The 17,543-nt window shown below is 42.1% G+C and overlaps 1 protein-coding gene across 1 annotated transcript in view; it reads left to right on the top strand.

Annotated features, from left to right (window-relative positions):
* Positions 1 to 17,543, top strand: part of NEK11 (NIMA related kinase 11) — a 132,806-nt gene that overhangs the window by 90,358 nt on the left and 24,905 nt on the right. Inside the window, exon 13 of the mRNA XM_084858202.1 lies at positions 14,601 to 14,752. Within this exon, the coding sequence (XP_084714328.1) occupies positions 14,601 to 14,752 (152 nt within the window). The remainder of the gene's footprint in view (positions 1 to 14,600; positions 14,753 to 17,543) is intronic.

The following is a 17,543-nucleotide window of genomic DNA, read 5'->3' as shown; positions in this document are numbered from 1 at the left end:
GTAGGCATTCAAAGGCAAGCCTCATTCAGCACAATGGGAGTTACTTCTGAGGAAACATTAATTGGTTTGTTGTGGTAAAGACAAAGACAGAATCCAGCTCCCATTGTAACACTCAGGATAGCTATAACGAAGCTGCTAAGTACTTTCGTCCTAAGGAAATTCATTGGAGCCTCACTTGGTCACTTAAATGCATTTAAGCAATTGGGCTTTACCGTGTGCCATTTCAATTGAGGGGAAATCTCAGCGTCATCCACAGCAATGGGAGTTACTTCTGAGGAGACACTAATGGGTTAGTTGTGGGAAAGAGAGAGAAACCAGCTCCCATTTTGATGCACAGGATCTCTGTTCGGAAGCTGTGAAGGAGTTACATCCTAAGGCAATGGACCGAAGCCTCGAGGTTGCGCTTAATCGCATTTCAAGGACTGAGGGTTTGATATGTGCCATGTCAATTGAGGGGCTTCTCTGTCATTTCTGTGGTCATTGAGAGGGCAAGCCTCATTCAGCACAATGGGAGAAAACACCCCTTGACTGGGGTCATGGGCTGTGTTCTACTGCTTATTTTCAATGATGTTGTAAAAGTTGGTCCCTTGGTATCCTGCTCCAAAACAGCAATGAAACTTCTGGAAAACACAGAGGGAAAGGGTTGGGTCACTGAGGTCAGAGCGACACACCCACAAAGGCCGGGCTACACGCCCCACGGGCAGGGCTAAGACAGCGAACCCAGTGCAATTGTGGAAACAGCTCACTAGTGGAGCCTCCATAACTGGGAAAAGTCAGACTATAAGCAGTCTCAGAAGAAGCAGTTTTTCAGCGATAAAATGCGACACTGGGGCTGAATGGCCATGATGCCATGGAACCACAGAGACCCCACGGCACAGGCAAGTTGGAGTAAATCGCTGGTGGAAACACAGCCCAGGTCTACAATGGACAGATATGAATTCTCTCTTCTCATGTATTTCTTTCAATCCTTAAATGTTATACCACTAGGGCTTACATAGCGTTACCTCCGGTCTTTAACATTATATGTACATGTATATTTATATGCATATATATGTTTTAACGCACATATAGCATTCACATGATAATCCCAGCAAAAAAACTAAAGTCAAGCCCAGCCACAGCATAAAGTTATCAGACGTGGAAAACCATCTCTTCTGTATAGTGGCTATTGAAATGCAAGGCTGCCTCTAGTCTCTGGAAATAGTTGACTAAGGCTGTACTCCTATGCCACTTACCTGGGAGTAAGCCTTAATGGATTCAGTGGGCATACTACTGAGTAGACGTGTACAGGGTTGCACTGCAGGAATAGAATTAAATGTTATGCCGATGTGGCTGGTGAGGTGGTTTGCTAGGTGAAATTTGTGATGGCTGCTGCATGGCAATAGAAGTGGGAGAGTATGTTCTGCCTTTGCTTTTCAGCACTGAGAATTGACAGTGGAGGGGAGGGGTGGAACAACCAACACTGGGAAAGTGCACAGTTGCTGAATGGATGGTTCCCTCTGTTGGTATCAGCTGTCTTCCTATGACAGGGCGACTACCTCCTCAGCAATCACGTACTTGCATTGTTCTCCTCTATAGCTTGTAGGATCAGTGTTGATACCATATGATTTCTTGCTCTTACCAGCAACAGCCAGTAACGTGGAGCAGGGGCAGATTAATGCATAATGTGATGTCATGACATGGAGTGATTCTGTATGTTATGCGGGAGAGGGGGAAGAAGTCAAAGTAGAAATGCTATTTTTGGTGACATCTCCACATTGCATTCCACCCTGAGGTGCACAGGACAAGCTTCATGTTCACAGATCATATGTGGTTAGTGCATGGCCATTGGTGAGGTGGGGCCAGCTATTAGGGTACACTAGAACTCAAATTTATTTTAACAAGTCCACATAGCATGTACCTTTTATATTCTAAGATCCTCATCTCTACCCTTGATTCCTATATTAGGTTAAGTATGAATTCATCAATGAGCTGCAGATGTAATGTGGGAGAAGACTTGTGTGTGTGGGGATCGGGGGGAGGTTACCATTCATTTTGTTAAAACAGAACTATGCTTTGGAATGAATGTACAAATTGTGCATAGCATGTTGATCAGTTAATTATGTGAAACCTCCATGAACTATTATGGAAAAGCAAAAGATTAAGGAAAGCATGAGGGTCAAAACTCCTTCTGGCTGAATTTGGCCCCCTGTGTTACATGTACAACACCATGGAATTAAAAAATGTCCTAGTTATGGGAATGTAACTGTTAAGATCATGATATAATGAAGTCCTCACAAACTTATTAGGCATGTATTTCTATCTAAAGTATATGGGTTGGATCTTGAGAAAGTCATCACAACTTAATTTCTATTTATTTCAGTGAGACTAAAGTATGACTGATTTCCTCTGGATTTAGCCTTATGACTGTTCTACATAGTGCTTTTCAAATAATGCAGTTATGCATGTGGCTTAACCCAATTTTCTGGTTGCTTTATGCAAGGATAATTGCATCTAGGGTTGCAAATCAAGACACAGTTACCTGGGAGTAAGCCCCATTGAGCACATGGGACTTCTGAGTAAACATACATAGGAATGTGCTCCTAGAGTATTTTATTCTTGAAAATCAAATTATCAATAAAAGTTTCAATGCTGCAGAAATGGAACTGCAATTTGTCATAGTTCTAGTGACCCATATGAGATGGAAATTGTTTGATACACACTTTATACAACTTCTCATCTTGACCTGCAATGTTCTGCTGAGAAGTGCATGTTTAACTACTGTGGTCATTCTATGAAGAATAGAATGACTTTAAGCTTATGTTTCCCGCCTCCCAGCTGAGCAGAGCAGAGCAGAGCAAGCTGCTCCAGCTGGTCCAGGGACTACAGAAGCAGGCAAGCTCCCAGAGAGTGAGCGACCAGAGCGAGCGAACAGGGGGAGCAAACAGGAGTTGGCCAGGGGAGTTGCAGTGGTTGAAGAGACAAAGGAGACAGAGGCTAAGAGGTAAGTGGGTTGCAGGAAGCCCAGGGGGCTGCCCTTTATCCTTCTGATTGGCTGTGAGCTCACCAGGTGCTTCTGAGAGCTCCAACTGAATTGGAGGGGTGTGGCCTGAGTACTCCCAGCAGCTGACTGGGCGGGAAGCTTCAATCTGTTTTCCGCCTCCCAGCTGAGCAGAGCAGAGCAGAGCAAGCTGCTCCAGCTGGTCCAGGGACTACAGAAGCAGGCAAGCTCCCAGAGAGCGAGCGAACAGAGCGAGTGAACAGGGGGAGCAAACAGGAGTTGTCCAGGGGAGTTGCAGTGGTTGAAGAGACAAAGGAGACAAAGGAGGCAGAGGCTAAGAGCACACACTTTCACACCAGTGGGACTCTGCTTTTAACCTCTACTGAGTAGAGGAGCAGGCACAGGCTAGTCTAGAACAATCACAAAGCTAGACACAAAAAGGGAAAAGAGGCTATGGAAGGACAAGACTCTCCAGTGGTGGTGACCTGCAAGGTGTGTGCAGTGTTTGTTTTCTTGCCTGAGAACAACATGGCCTACACCTGCAACAAGTGCAAGTTGATCATGCTGCTGGAGGAAAAAGTAAGTGGACTGGAGCGGCGACTGTCGACCCTCCGGGGAATAAGAGAACATGAAGAGTTCTTGGACAGAATGGGAGAACTACAGCAGCAAAGGGCAGACCAGAAGCTTGAAGAGCAACAGCAAGATGAGGCAGTGGGAAATGCTGAGGTGAAGAAAAATGGAATAGAGGATACTCCTTGGAAAAGGGTGACAGGAGAAGAAGAACTAGACGCCACTCTGCACCAGTGGAAGCAATGGAGCTATGGAACCGATTCCAGGTACTTGCGGATGAGACTGAAGGACAGCCTGCAGAGGAAGAATCACAGGGGAACCTGCATGAGAGTGAGCAAGAGGCTGAAGGTCAGTCAAACAGAGGCGATGAAACCCAGGCCTACAAGAAGAAGAAGAGAAGAGTGGTAGTAGTGGGAGACTCCTTGCTGCATGGGATCGAGACCCAAGTATGTCGCGAAGACCCATGGACTCGCCAGGTATGTTGTCTCCCGGGAGGACAGATTAGAGACGTGACTGAAAGGTTGCCTGCACTCATAAAGCCCACTGACAGGTATCCCTTTCTTCTCATCCATGTGGGAACAAATGATACCGCCAAGCGGAGCTATGAAGAGATCACGTCAGACTTTGAAGCTTTGGGAAGGAAACTCAAGAACTTTGGGGCCCAGATAGTTTTCTCATCCATCCTTCCAGTAGTTAGAAGAGAGATAGAAAGGGAATGAAAAATACTCCGGGTGAATGACTGGCTATGAAGGTGGTGCCGACGAGAGAGATTTGGATTCTGGGACCACGGGCTATACTTCCTGGAAGATGGGCTGTTGGCTAGGGACGGGTTGCACCTCACAAAGGTTGGGAAGAATGTGTTTGGCCACAGCATGAAGAACTTCATCAGGAGGGCTTTAAACTGAATCCTACGGGGAAGGGAGATGTAATGTTGGGGGTAACAATGGACATAGGCGCATGCACTGCAATGGAGAGAACAGCTCTGATGGCGCCCAATAATGGTCTTCAGACACATGTAGGAAGAAAGCCAGACTATGAAGCACATGGTCTTCGATGTCTATATACTAATGCCCAGAGTATGGGAAACAAACAGAACGAACTTGAACTCTTAATACAAGAGGGAAATTATGACCTGATAGGTATAACTGAGACTTGGTGGGATGACCCTCATGACTGGAATACAGCAATTGAAGGATATAACTTGTTCAAAAAGAACAGGAGGAACAGAAAGGGAGGTGGGGTTGCACTGTATGTGAAAAATACATATCTCTGCACAGAAATACAGGAGGAGGAGCTTGGTAGCCGCATCGAGAGCATAGTTGAAATAAATGGAGCAAAGAATAAAAGGAACCTGGTGGTCAGAGTCTACTACCGGCCACCCAATCAAGGAGAAGACAAGGATGAAACTTTTGAAAAGCAAATAGCCAATGTTTTAAGGAAGCATGATGTAGTAGTAATGGGGGACTTCAATTTCCCCGATATTTGTTGGGAGACAAATTCTGCAAAACATGGCCCCTCCAGGAAATTCCTGACTTGTGTGGCGGATAACTTCCTCCTAGAGAAAGTAGAGGAAGGAACTAGAGGATCAGCTATCCTTGACTTGATCCTAACCAACAGAGATGACTTAGTGGATAAAGTAGCAGTTACAGGAACTCTGGGGGAAAGCGACCATGTTGTACTTGAGTTCCTGGTTCTAAGGGAAGCAAAAGCCGAGTGTAGTCAAACGAGTACCCTGGATTTTAGGAAAGCTGATTTTAATAAACTCAGAACAATGATCAGTAAGGTCCCATGGCTAGCGATGCTAGCGAGAAAAGGAGTCCAAGATGGTGGGAGCTTTTAAAAAAGGAAATTCTCAAGGCACAATCACAAGCAATTCCAACAAGAAGAAAAGGTGGAAGACAACAGAAGAAGCCAATGTGGCTTCACAAAAAGCTTAGGGATGACCTGAAAACAAAAAAGGACACATATAGGAAGTGGAAAGAAGGCCAAGTAACAAAGGAAGAGTACAGGCAGATAGCACAGAATTGCAGGGATGGCGTCAGGAAGGCTAAAGCTGAGAATGAGCTGAGGTTAGCAAGGGATGTTAAAAACAACAAAAAGGCTTTCTTCAGCTACGTGCATAGTAAAAGACAGAGGAAAGAAATGGTGGTTCAGCGATTAAATAAGGATGGCAAAATGATAACAGATGACAAAGAAAAGGCAGAGGTGCTCAATTCCTACTTTGGCTCAGTCTTCTCCCAAAAGAGGGTCTATGACCCCCCTGGCAAAGGCGAAGTACAGGCTGAAGGGGCAGGATTGCAGCTTGAGATCGACAGGCATATGGTCAAGGAACACCTAATGACTTTGAATGAGTTCAAATCTCCAGGGCCAGATGAACTGCATCCTAGAGTCATAAAGGAACTGGCAGAAGAACTCTCAGAACCGCTGTCTATTCTCTTTGAGAAATCATGGAGGACGGGGGAAGTGCCAGATGACTGGAGGAGGGCTAACGTTGTCCCTATCTTCAAAAAGGGTAAAAAGGAGGAACCTGGGAACTACAGACCAGTCAGTCTGACATCAATCCCTGGGAAAATTCTGGAGCAGATGATAAAGGAATCCATCTGGAAGCACCTTGACAACAATGCCGTGATTGCTCGAAGCCAACATGGATTTGTCAAAAACAAGTCCTGCCAGACAAATCTGATCTCATTTTTTGATCAAGTAACCTCCCTTGTAGACCATGGGAATGCTGTAGACATCATATACCTCGACTTCAGCAAAGCTTTCGACAAAGTGCCCCATGACATCCTGATGAGCAAACTAGCTCAAAGTGGGCTAGATGAAACAACGATCCGGTGGATCCACAGTTGGCTACAGAATCGGACTCAAAGAATGCTTATCAATGGGACCTTCTCAAACTGGGGAGAGGTAACGAGTGGGGTACCACCGGGCTCAGTCCTGGGCCCAGTGCTCTTCAACATTTTTATTAATGACTTGGTGGAGGAGGTGCAGGGAATGCTGATCAAATTTGCAGATGACACCAAATTGGGAGGGATAGCTAATACTTTGGAAGACAGAAACAAAATTCAAAGTGATCTGGATAGACTGGAGCACTGGGCAGAAAACAACAGAATGACATTTAATAGGGACAAATGCCAAGTTCTGCACCTAGGAAAAAGAAACCAAATGCACAGTTACAAGATGGGGGATACCTGGCTCAACCATACTACAAGCGAGAAGGATCTTGGAATTGTTGTCAATCACAAGCTGAATATGAGCCAACAATGTGATGTGGCTGCAAAAAAGGCAAATGCTATTTTGGGCTGCATTCATAGAAGCATCACTTCCAAATCCCGGGAAGTACTAGTTCCCCTCTACTCAGCACTGGTTAGGCCTCATCTGGAGTACTGTGTCCAGTTCTGGGCACCACACTTTAAGAAGGATGCAGACAAACTGGAGAGGGTTCAGAGGAGGGCAACAAAGATGATCAGGGGACTGGAAACAAAGCCCTATGAGGAGAGACTGAAAGAACTGGGCATGTTTAGCCTTGAGAAGAGAAGACTGAGGGGAGATATGATAGCACTCTTCAAGTACTTGAAAGGTTGTCACAGAGAAGAAGGCCAGGATCTCTTCTTGATCATCCCAGAGTGCAGGACACGGAATAATGGGCTCAAGTTACAGGAAGCCAGATTCTGGCTGAACATCAGGAAAAACTTCCTGACTGTAAGAGCAATACGACAATGGAACATATTACCTGGGGAGGTGGTGGGCTCTCCCACACTGGAGGCCTTCAAGACAAGGCTGGACAGCCATCTGTCAGGGATGGTCTGACTTGGATTCCTGCATTGAGCAGGGGGTTGGACTTGATGGCCTTGTAGGCCCCTTCCAACCCTACTATTCTATGATTCTATGTCTTTGGTAATAATGATACTAATGGTTCTGAAAGCAGACTGTTCTGCTCCTCCTGTAATTTTTCTAAAGCATTTTGCTGATTGACTGTGCTTAAATTCTGACACTGATGATTGGTAGAACCTATATTCATCTCTATTTACACTTGAATAATCAAGCACTATAGTCCTCTTCTGAAATAACATTTGTTCCCATAGCAGTACTTTTCAAATAATTCCCATGCAAGTGTGTGCAGGAAAAGTTCTGGCACAGTTAAGAATATAAGAACATAACATAAGAAGAGCCATGCTGGATCAGACTGAGGGTCCATCTAGTCCAGCATTCTGTTCACACAATGGTCAACCAGCTGTCAACCAGGAACATACAAGCAGGATATGAGTGCAACAGCACCCTCCCACCCATATTTCCCAGCAACTGGTGTACATAGGCTCATTTGCCTCTGGTACTGGAAGTAGCACATAGCCATCAAGACTAGTAGCCATTGATAGCCTTTTCCTCCAAGAATTTGTCCAACCCCCTTTTAAAGCCATCCAAATTGGTGGCCATTACCACATGCTGTGGTAGTGAATTCCATAATTTAACTACGTGCTGTGTGAAGAAGTACTTCCTTTTATCTGTCCCGAATCTTCCACCAATCAGCTTCATAGGAATACCCCGGGTTCTAGTATTTTGAGAAAGGGAGAAAAATGTCTCCCTATCCACATTCTCAACATCATGCATAATTGTGTACATCCCTATCATGTCTCCCCTTACCCTCCTTCTTTCCAAGCTAAACAATCCCATCTGTTGTAACCTTCTCCCATAGGGTGATCTCATAGGGTGATCATAGTTGATCACCATGTACATTGTCCAGCTTCTTACTTCCTGTCCCACTGAGATAGGTGGTCAGACAATGGAGCTACCAGTATTTCAGGCCAGGTCTCTCTAACACTCTTGGGAGACACTGTAAACAGTGTTATGCGCACCCCAGTTCTCTGAGCAGTGAAACACTTCAGGGATATAGTGCTTATCTTGGGTTTAGTTTCCTTTGGAATGAAATCACAGGAGTTTTATTGGCAGTAATATTTGTGTTATTTACAAATATACAGGCTGAGCATAGGTGGAGGCACACAGCTTAACACTCCAGTAGACACTCCATAGTCTGCTGTTTCTGCGTCAGATCATCTATGGGAACAACCTGCATCCTGAGATGCTCCAGCTGAGTTCTCTGGTTCAGTCTTCATCTCTGTGTAAATCAAATGGCAGTCATAAGAATGTAAGAGGACCCATGATGGTTCAGACCGAAGCCCTGTCTATCCCAGCCTTCTGTTCCCACAGGATGCTTCTGAGAAGTCCACAAACAGGAGATGGCCACAATAGCATCTTCCCACTCCTGTTCCCTAGCAACTGGTATAAAGAGGCATAGTGCCTCTGATACTGGAGATAATATGTAGCCATCATGACTAGTAGCCACTGATAGCCTTATCCTCTATGAATTTGTCTAATCCCCTTTTAAAGCCATCCAAACTAGCGGTTGTCACTGTATCTTGTGGTAGTGAATTCTACAGTTTAACTATATGCACTGTATGACGAAGTACTGCCTTTTGTCTGTCCTGAATATCCTGCCATTCTGATTCACTGAATGACCCCAGTTCAAAAATTACGAAAGAGGGAGAAAAACATCTCTCTATCCACTTTCTGCACACCATGCATAATTTTATATACTTCTATCATGTCCTTCCTCTTTACATGCCTTTTTTTCTAAGCCAAAAAGCCCCAAATGCTGAAACCATTCCTCATAGGGGAGTTATCTGCACTTTTCCCAGCACTACAATAGCCTTTTAAAGGTATGGTGACCAGAACTATATACAGTATTCCAAATGTGATTGCACAACAGATTTCTATGAAAGCATGATCGTGGCAGTTTTATTTTTGATTCCGTTCCTAATGATCTCCAACATGGAATTTGCCTTTTCACAGCAGGCGCACACTGGGTCAGTGATTTCATTGAGCTATCCACCTCAAACCCAAGATGCCTTCCCTGGCTAGTCACCACCTGCTCAGCCCTTATCAGTCTATGTGTTCTTAGGATTTTTTGCCATAATATGCATCACATTACAGTTGCTTGTATTAAACCACATTTGTCAAATGTCAGTTCATTTATATTGAACCACATTTGCTTGTATTGAGCCTCTCCATTCCACCCGCCCCCAATTTGGAGAGATCCTTTTGGACCTCTTCATTATTCCATTTTGTTTTTACCACCCTAAATAATTTGATATCATCAGGAAATTTGACCATATCACTGCTCACCTCCAACTCCAGATCATTTGTGAACAGGTTAAAAAGCACTAATTCCAATACAGATCCTTCGAGGACCCTACTGTTTACAGCCCACTATTGAGAGAACTACCAGTTTGTTCTTACTCTGCTTATTTTTCTTTAGCCATTTACTGACCCATAAGAATAACTCTTATCTTATCCCAACACCACTAAGATTGCTCAGGAGTCTTTGGTGAAGAATTTTGTCAAAAGCTTTTTGAAAGTCTAAATAATCAATGTTAACCAATTCACCCCTACCCACGTTCCTGTTAGCACTCTCAAAGATCTCTCAAGTCAGAATTTACATTTGCAGAAGCCATGTTGATTCTTCTTCTGCAAGATGTATCCTTCAATATGCTTGGTAAGTTTTATCTTTAAAAATGCTTTCCACCAATTTACCTGGAACAGATGCTAAACTAGCTGGCCTATAATTTCCTGGATCCCTCCAGGATCCCTTTCTGAAAATTGGCTTTAGATGAGCCACTTTCCAGTGCTTGGCCACTGAGGTATGATCCCTCCCCATGACTTGCCTCACTTCTTGAAATGTCTGAAATTATTTCCTGATAAAGAAACTCCATGCAATAAAAACTCTTGAGATATGTTTCCAGGTGCTAAATCAATGATACTTCCAGAACAGGTCAAACTCTATTTTACCCAAAGCAAAAAAGGGTTCCAGATTCCAGGGCAAATGCTTGGAAGGCTAGCAAGCAACCTTATGTGTCTGAAGCAGAAGCCCTGTGCCTATTGATACTTCTCACCTTCAGCAGAGCCTTCTGATTCTCAGTGGGGAAAGCAGGAATGGAAAAGCCTACCCTGCTCCCTACGTGATGTCAGCAAACCATTCCTTATATACTGAAGTAGTCTCACACAGGCCTGCACAGGACTTTGGTCAAGAGAAATAAAGCTTTAAATCATATTTATTATTTTACACATTTTTATCCTTCTCTTCAGCTGACAAGGCTCCCAAAGTGGTTTACATAAGGTCAATAAGAACAGTAACATGGCATTAAAACAGCACAGTATTTATAGAGGTGGCAACGATGACAGAAGTGGCACCGCTTCTTCTCTTCTTCATGGGGCAGTTGGTTCTAATGGCTTCCTTAAAGCAGCTCTTGATTGTGTTTCCAGAAACAGACTTTGGTCAAAACTCCAGGCTTCCATGGTGGATCGCCGCTTGTTATGTCTTATATAGAAACTTCATGAAAATACCATCTTAAAAATTAGATGCAACCCTAGGGGGTCTCTATCTGGTCCTAACAGCATTAAGCAGGGCTGCATATTAGCCCCCCTGCTATTTAATTTTTATATAGATTTGTTAGCTAGAGTCCTTAACCATCCTGACTTCCATCCACCTAAGTTAACCAACAGGCACCTAACTGTGTTATTATATGCAGATGATGCAGTAGTTCTCTCACAGTCACCTGTTGGCCTGAAGACAGCATTACAGGCTTTGGCACAACACTGTCATAATGAACATCTTCATATTAATTATCAGAAAACAAAAGTAATGATGTTTGCCAAAAAACCGAAGCTACACAAGTACAAGCTACACAAGTCTATCAATAATTACAAAATAGAGTAGGTAAAGTTTTTTAAATATCTAGGAGTTACCTTCCAGGCCAATGGAGGATGGAAGGCACATGCGGACTTTGTCAGGCAGTCAGCCCATAGGAGTGCTTGTGCTATTTATTTTTTTTCGCACTAGGCAGCCCACTATTTTCCAGCCGCAATAAAGCTTTTTAAAGCCAAAGTGATAACCCAGCTTTTGTACGGTGTACAAACTGGACCATATTTGACTTTTTCCACCCTCAAAGTAGTTCAAACTAAATTTTTGAGGGCCATCCTCCAAACGCCATGGTGCCTTTCCACTGCAATTGGAAATTGCAATTGGAACATGAACAGTGTCTCGTGTTCACCTATACTGTTCTTTTTATCGGGATGCACGTAAAAGTTTTATTGAACCATTTTTAGTTAAATTGCAAGCATGTTCAGACACTTTTTATGTTTATATACTTCTTTCGGACATAAAAGTACATACCACTCTTAACGTTGCCAAATTCTGTGCAGTAGTGATTAAAATACACCAGGCCTTAATTTGAGGTATTATTATGTATAATTGTGTGCTATGTGCTTTTCCTTAGTCTAATAATTGTTATTTTCTATGGATCTTGTATAATGTTGTAAATCTATTTTGCTGGTCATTTGAGCATAATAAATTACTACTACTACTACTACTACTACTACTACTATCAAGGGCGGCCGGGCCTCCATGAGAGGAGAAGGGACCCAGTCCAAGTTTAGTGAAGCAGCAGTATGTGGAGAAGCTAATGATGGCCATTCACCTCACTGGTTACTTCAACCTCTCCTGCTTACCTCTGATATTGTCCATTTCATGTTGCCCACTCTTTTCCCATGTGCCTCTCTAGTAGTTTTACATCACTACTTGACGGCATCTTTTTTTTAAAAAAAAATCTACAGTACATAAAGAAATCTAAAATAACTCTTCCAATGTGGCGTTATCTCAATTTCCTCTTCTTTACCTAGAGACTTAAATCACAAATCTTTGTGTTACTGAAACAAGTAATGGAATGTGCACAGTGTGGATAATTGTGCATATTATGCCACCATCTATTCTTTATTGGCAATTAGGTTTCTCATAATTAGCTGATTTTGCCCATTCACAGGCACATTTGAATGTTTGACCCGAAGAATATGTGACAAATTACTGCATAAATGGCACCGGCATGACTTCATGACTTCATTAGTGGTTGGAGCAGCCCATAAACCTTCATTTCTGTGTGATTTAAAGATTCATCCAGAGTTTATAAAAGTTACATTTTGAATAGTGATGCTGGCTGCTGAAGTTTGTAATGACCAGCTTCAGTTGCAGGTTTGTCCAGTTCATCATCCTCAGCTGTATTATGAATGGAGGGTGATTTCCCTTGGAAGCTGTTCTTTGGCTTGGAATGTTAAATGTGTCTCATCAGCATTCAGCAGACCATGTGCCCAAAGCCAGCTGCTTTAGCACATGCTCAGAATACCTTTAATGTTAATCTCTTACTCCAGATGAAGTGGAAGACATTGTAATCTGGACCCCATCTACATTTTTGTGAATGAGGCAGGGTGATGGCATAAGACAAGAAATTAGCCCAAGTGATTTGTTTTGTCCTTTATGTTTGTTATGAACGTGTTAACTTTTAGCTCAATTCTTTCACCTTGTACGTTCACCCTAGTTTATTGTTTGTTTGTTTATTTGTTTTAAATAAATGAACTCTCCCATTGCTCGTAAGTCCATGTGAAATTCAGAATACTGCATTAATGCACTAATAATGAACTCCTGGGAAGGAGCAAATTAAAACTATTTTTCAAAGACTGAAATTTATCTCACTAAGGAAAAACTGCAGTTGGTATAAAAGATGATGCTACCTAAAGAAGGCAGCTGGTAGTTGGCAAACAAAAATTTAGACATTTCATATTTCATTGTCTGCTGCAAAGTTTCACTCCTTACACAATTATTTAACTTAAAAATTTATAAAAAACTCAGTATTCATTACAAGCTATGTGCATTTCTACTTATTTTTCTTAATGAGAATAACTTTCTTATCATTAATGCAATGTTAATTTTTAAAAAATCTCCCTCTTGATTCCACTATTGCAATTCCAAACAGGGCTGACTCCAGATTTGAGGGGGCTCCTTGATATCAATCCCCACCCACACCCCCGTGGGTTTACTGCCAGTAGTAGTGGGCAGTAGCAGTACTGCATTGCTGCTAGGTTTTATTCTAGTTTTATTCTGGTTGTATTGTTATATTGTGGTTTTAATGCTTTTATAATTTATATTGTTTTATTGTGTGCTCTTTGGTTTTAATTTTTGTGAACTGCCCAGAGAGCTTCGGCTATTGGGCAGTATAGAAATGAAATAAATAAACAAATAAAACAAATACTACAAATCTGCGGAAGGCAGTGACAAGCCCTCCACCATTTAAAATTTCCCACAGTGCTTCAACATAGCATTGGTCTAGGGCTTTGTGTGAAATTTAAAATGGTAGGCAGCGGCAGCCACTTGCCACTAGATCAAAACCAAGTGATGGGGATGGGTAGGCAGGTGGGCCCAATCCAGAGCAGGCATCAGCACCCTCACCAGTTGCTGGAGTATGCGAAGTGCTGATACCAAGCCTGATTCCAAAATTGCATCTTTTGCTCTAAGAAAATCTTGTCATTTCCTCTTATCACCTTGTTTGCCCTGAACTGGGATGCTCGCTGTGATCTTGGTGTGTGCAACTGATCATGCAATTAAGCTGAGTAGCTGCCATGTTGCACACTGTCATGTGGGAAGTCTGTGAAGAGTTTTCTTGCAAGCACATAATTTCAGAATCATTGCGTGGCAGCCACCTGAAGCCTGCTTTTTCAGGACTGTGGTCTTGTTTATGTCTCTGAAGATGTACAGCATTAAGGTCATATATTCTTCCTCCAGTGTTTTACATTCTACATTTCTCATAGGTGGCTTGAACTCCCTTGTCATTTAAAAAAAAATGTGATGGATCCTTAGGGCTGTATCCCCTGGTGGCATTGCCTTAGCAAAGAGCGCTTCCACTCGTGCAAGTTGGCGCACCTAATCTTCATTGATTGATTCTCCCTACCTACTGCAGCCCTCTACACCATATCCCATTCTTCTGGAGAGTCTCCCAATCCTCAGGAAGAGCTTTTGGGGGGACTGTGTGAAACTGGGTGCCCTTATTTGCATGAGCAGGAGCACTTTCAAAAACGGCAAAGTCATCATTAGATACAGCCCTTAGTGCAGAACTAGTGAACAGTATTAAACTGTTGGTTTAATTAATAGGCTATTCCTATCTTGTTACAGAGATCCCAGAAGATCCACTCATTGCAGAAGAGTATTATAATGATGTGTTTGATTCATGCTCAGAAACAAGTGAGGAGGAGGAGGAGGAGGAGGGGGAGACAGAAGTGGAAGAAATGAACACATCACAAACTGTGTGTAAAACAAGTCAGCAGGTATACATTCACTCTTCACATAGGTGCTGGACATAGGGGACAGGTTTTACTGTTATGAAATGTATACAAAGTGGAAAAAGTACATCACCTTTTTGAAAAGCCCACTAAGGATATGTCTGTGCTGCTGGTTTATCACTTTAGCAAAAAATTAAGGTTGTGGGAAGTAGCGTCACTCCCCTAAGTAGGCACTATTCCGTCAACATTGGGTTCCACATCCTCTTCCTGTGTAGACAGCTCGATTATGATGCACTAGTGCAAAAAGCCTTGTGCAAACATGCCCTAATTTTGACAAGAAATATGACTGTGGAACACCTCTCCATGTTTCTGTCTGGAAAGCAAAATTGTTTTAACCTGTGAGATCAATCTGATTAGATGTTTATGGGCTGTCTCTTTCATTACATAATATCTACTCATGTGCCAAGAAAACTTGTCTGAGAATGGGTGCGGGATGGCTTTAAAAAATTTTTTTTCCCCAAGTAATACTGACTGGAGAAGGCACAGCATTTTAGACCATATTAATTTGTCTGAAAGAGACATTAGCAGTTATGGGTCATATTATCTCCTTCTGTTTTTCAAGATCATTAAAAACATGGTTGAACTGAGATCTTAACCTAGATCTGAGTGCAATTTGTTATCCTGGTTTCCCAAACCCAGCCAAACAGAAGGTGATTTTCCATTATGTTTAGAATGCTAGGACTGCACAGACTGAATAATATCTTGAAAACCTGATGTATCCTGCAAATGTATCCTGATGTATACCTGATGTATCCTGCAAATTATGTGATTGCTCACTTTCATAAGTATTGTATTTTTTCCTCCTGGATAATCCAAAGTTTTCCTTCCATAGAAGGAAATATAAAGGAATTCTATAAGTGTGGCAATCAATTGTGTTTTGAACAGGCTGGCTGCTTTTTAGTATTTTAGAAGCTGTATAATATAAAAGGAATTTTTAACAAAGCAGAGTAAACTCAGGACTGGCAATCAGGTTTGGACAGTGTGACATTTTGTAATGTCTTCTTGGTTTTCATTTGTGTGACAATAAAAAAATAGAGCTGGAGGAAATGGAAGCTGTTTTATTTGACACCTCTGTCAGAATTTGATTCCACCATTTGTGCCTGTTTGCTTTCCACCCAGTGCACACACATAAATTTTGTTGTCATTAATGAATGAAGCAGCTATACAACCAGATGAGAGCATATGCTGGCACAATCACATTTAGCACCATATCAATAAAACAAGACACATCACCTTTCCCTTACATTAGCATCTTTGATCCTGTTTTTCTTAATCTCTGTTCCTCATTATCAAACAGGCCCTTGTTTTCAGTTTTCTAAATTGAAAATACTGTCATATGCCCTCAAAATTACTGTCACTGATAAGAGAGTCCAAACGCTTTTAATATTTTTGATAAAAATTGGGCTTTACACAATTACAATTCAAAAGTGACTCTTTTAGAAGTACTCAAGATTGGGTGAAAGTGTGGCGAATTGAGAGCCCCTGGTTTTTCTAGGGATGCTTCCAGATGAGGCTGTTATCGTGCAATTGCCCCACCTCAAACATGGAATATTACAGAGCATCCAAACATTGTCATCTTCCACTTGTAACCCTCCCTTGTTCACCTACCACTTCTGTCTTCTTTTATTTACACATACACACACACACACGTGCGCGCGCGCACACACTCCATTAAGAAGGAAAAGATGGAATAGCTGCACAATGTCTTTTGATTGGTAGCTCTAGGAGCCCTCTGCCTTGAAGCACCCTAGGAACTGATTCTCTTTCTTCTGTTCACTTTAGCTTCTGATTCATCCCTTAAACAATGTAAACAAATTAGAGATTGAAATGAATTCAGGCCTTTTTCCACAACTGTGTAAACAGGCCTTTAGAACATGTCAAGCACTGATTTCTCCTTGAACGGAATTGGCAATAATGTCAATTTTAATGTGAGTTGGGCAGAACAAGGATTTTGAGTAAATGTAAAAATAATATTGGTGTGGAAAGACTATCTTAACTACCTGTAGGAACCAGTCAATGCTGATCTAACCATTTGACTGAATGAACATCTGCTCATGATGTGTAGGATGCACAATGTAGTCATTGGCTGCCTCTCTACCAATGCACAGGGACACAACAAGTTTGTCTCCAGCATAGACCATATTCTCCTCCTCTCCCCCATAGCAGCAAGCAGCCAACTGGATCTGAAGCTTGGTAAAAGCAAGTGAGAGAAAATATCTAAGGAGGAACAGCAAGGGCTAGTAAATTACCTTCTCATTCTATAATCCAAGGGTGCAATCCACTCAGAACTTTTGCCCAATCCCAGTTCAAACCAATAGGCACTGTGCAAGCATTTACATTTCTAAGTAATTTTTTGGACTTTCCGCCACGGTATGCATAATATACATTAGGAATCACATGATAGAACCATCTGGCTAATTTATCCAACTCTTTATTCAAATGCAAATTTGCTTTAAATAAAGTAAAATAGATGCTGAGTTGGTAAAAACAAGTCCAGGATTTCTTCCTATTACTTACATTTTTTTAAAAAAAACAAAAATTATCAGTTCCATATGGCAACGGACAAGTCTGGATACGCTTTGGCTTCATTATAACTGATCCCATTTCTCCTCAGCTCAGAGTGATTTTATATATTTTGGATTGATTGATAATCCAAATAATTGATTGATAATTAAGATTGAAAGATGCAGAGATTGCCAGTAATTTAAACATCAAAAGATTCTGGGCACAATTTATGCACTTCAGGATCCAATTGATTTCAATAGAAAAATTAAGC

Source organism: Heloderma suspectum, chromosome 5 (genome assembly GCF_057233095.1).
Source record: "Heloderma suspectum isolate Gila_16-S chromosome 5, 16-S_ref, whole genome shotgun sequence".
Lineage (NCBI taxonomy): Eukaryota > Metazoa > Chordata > Lepidosauria > Squamata > Helodermatidae > Heloderma > Heloderma suspectum.
The sequence above is the reverse complement of the archived record's forward strand: the minus strand, read 5'-3'. Positions and strand labels throughout refer to the sequence as shown.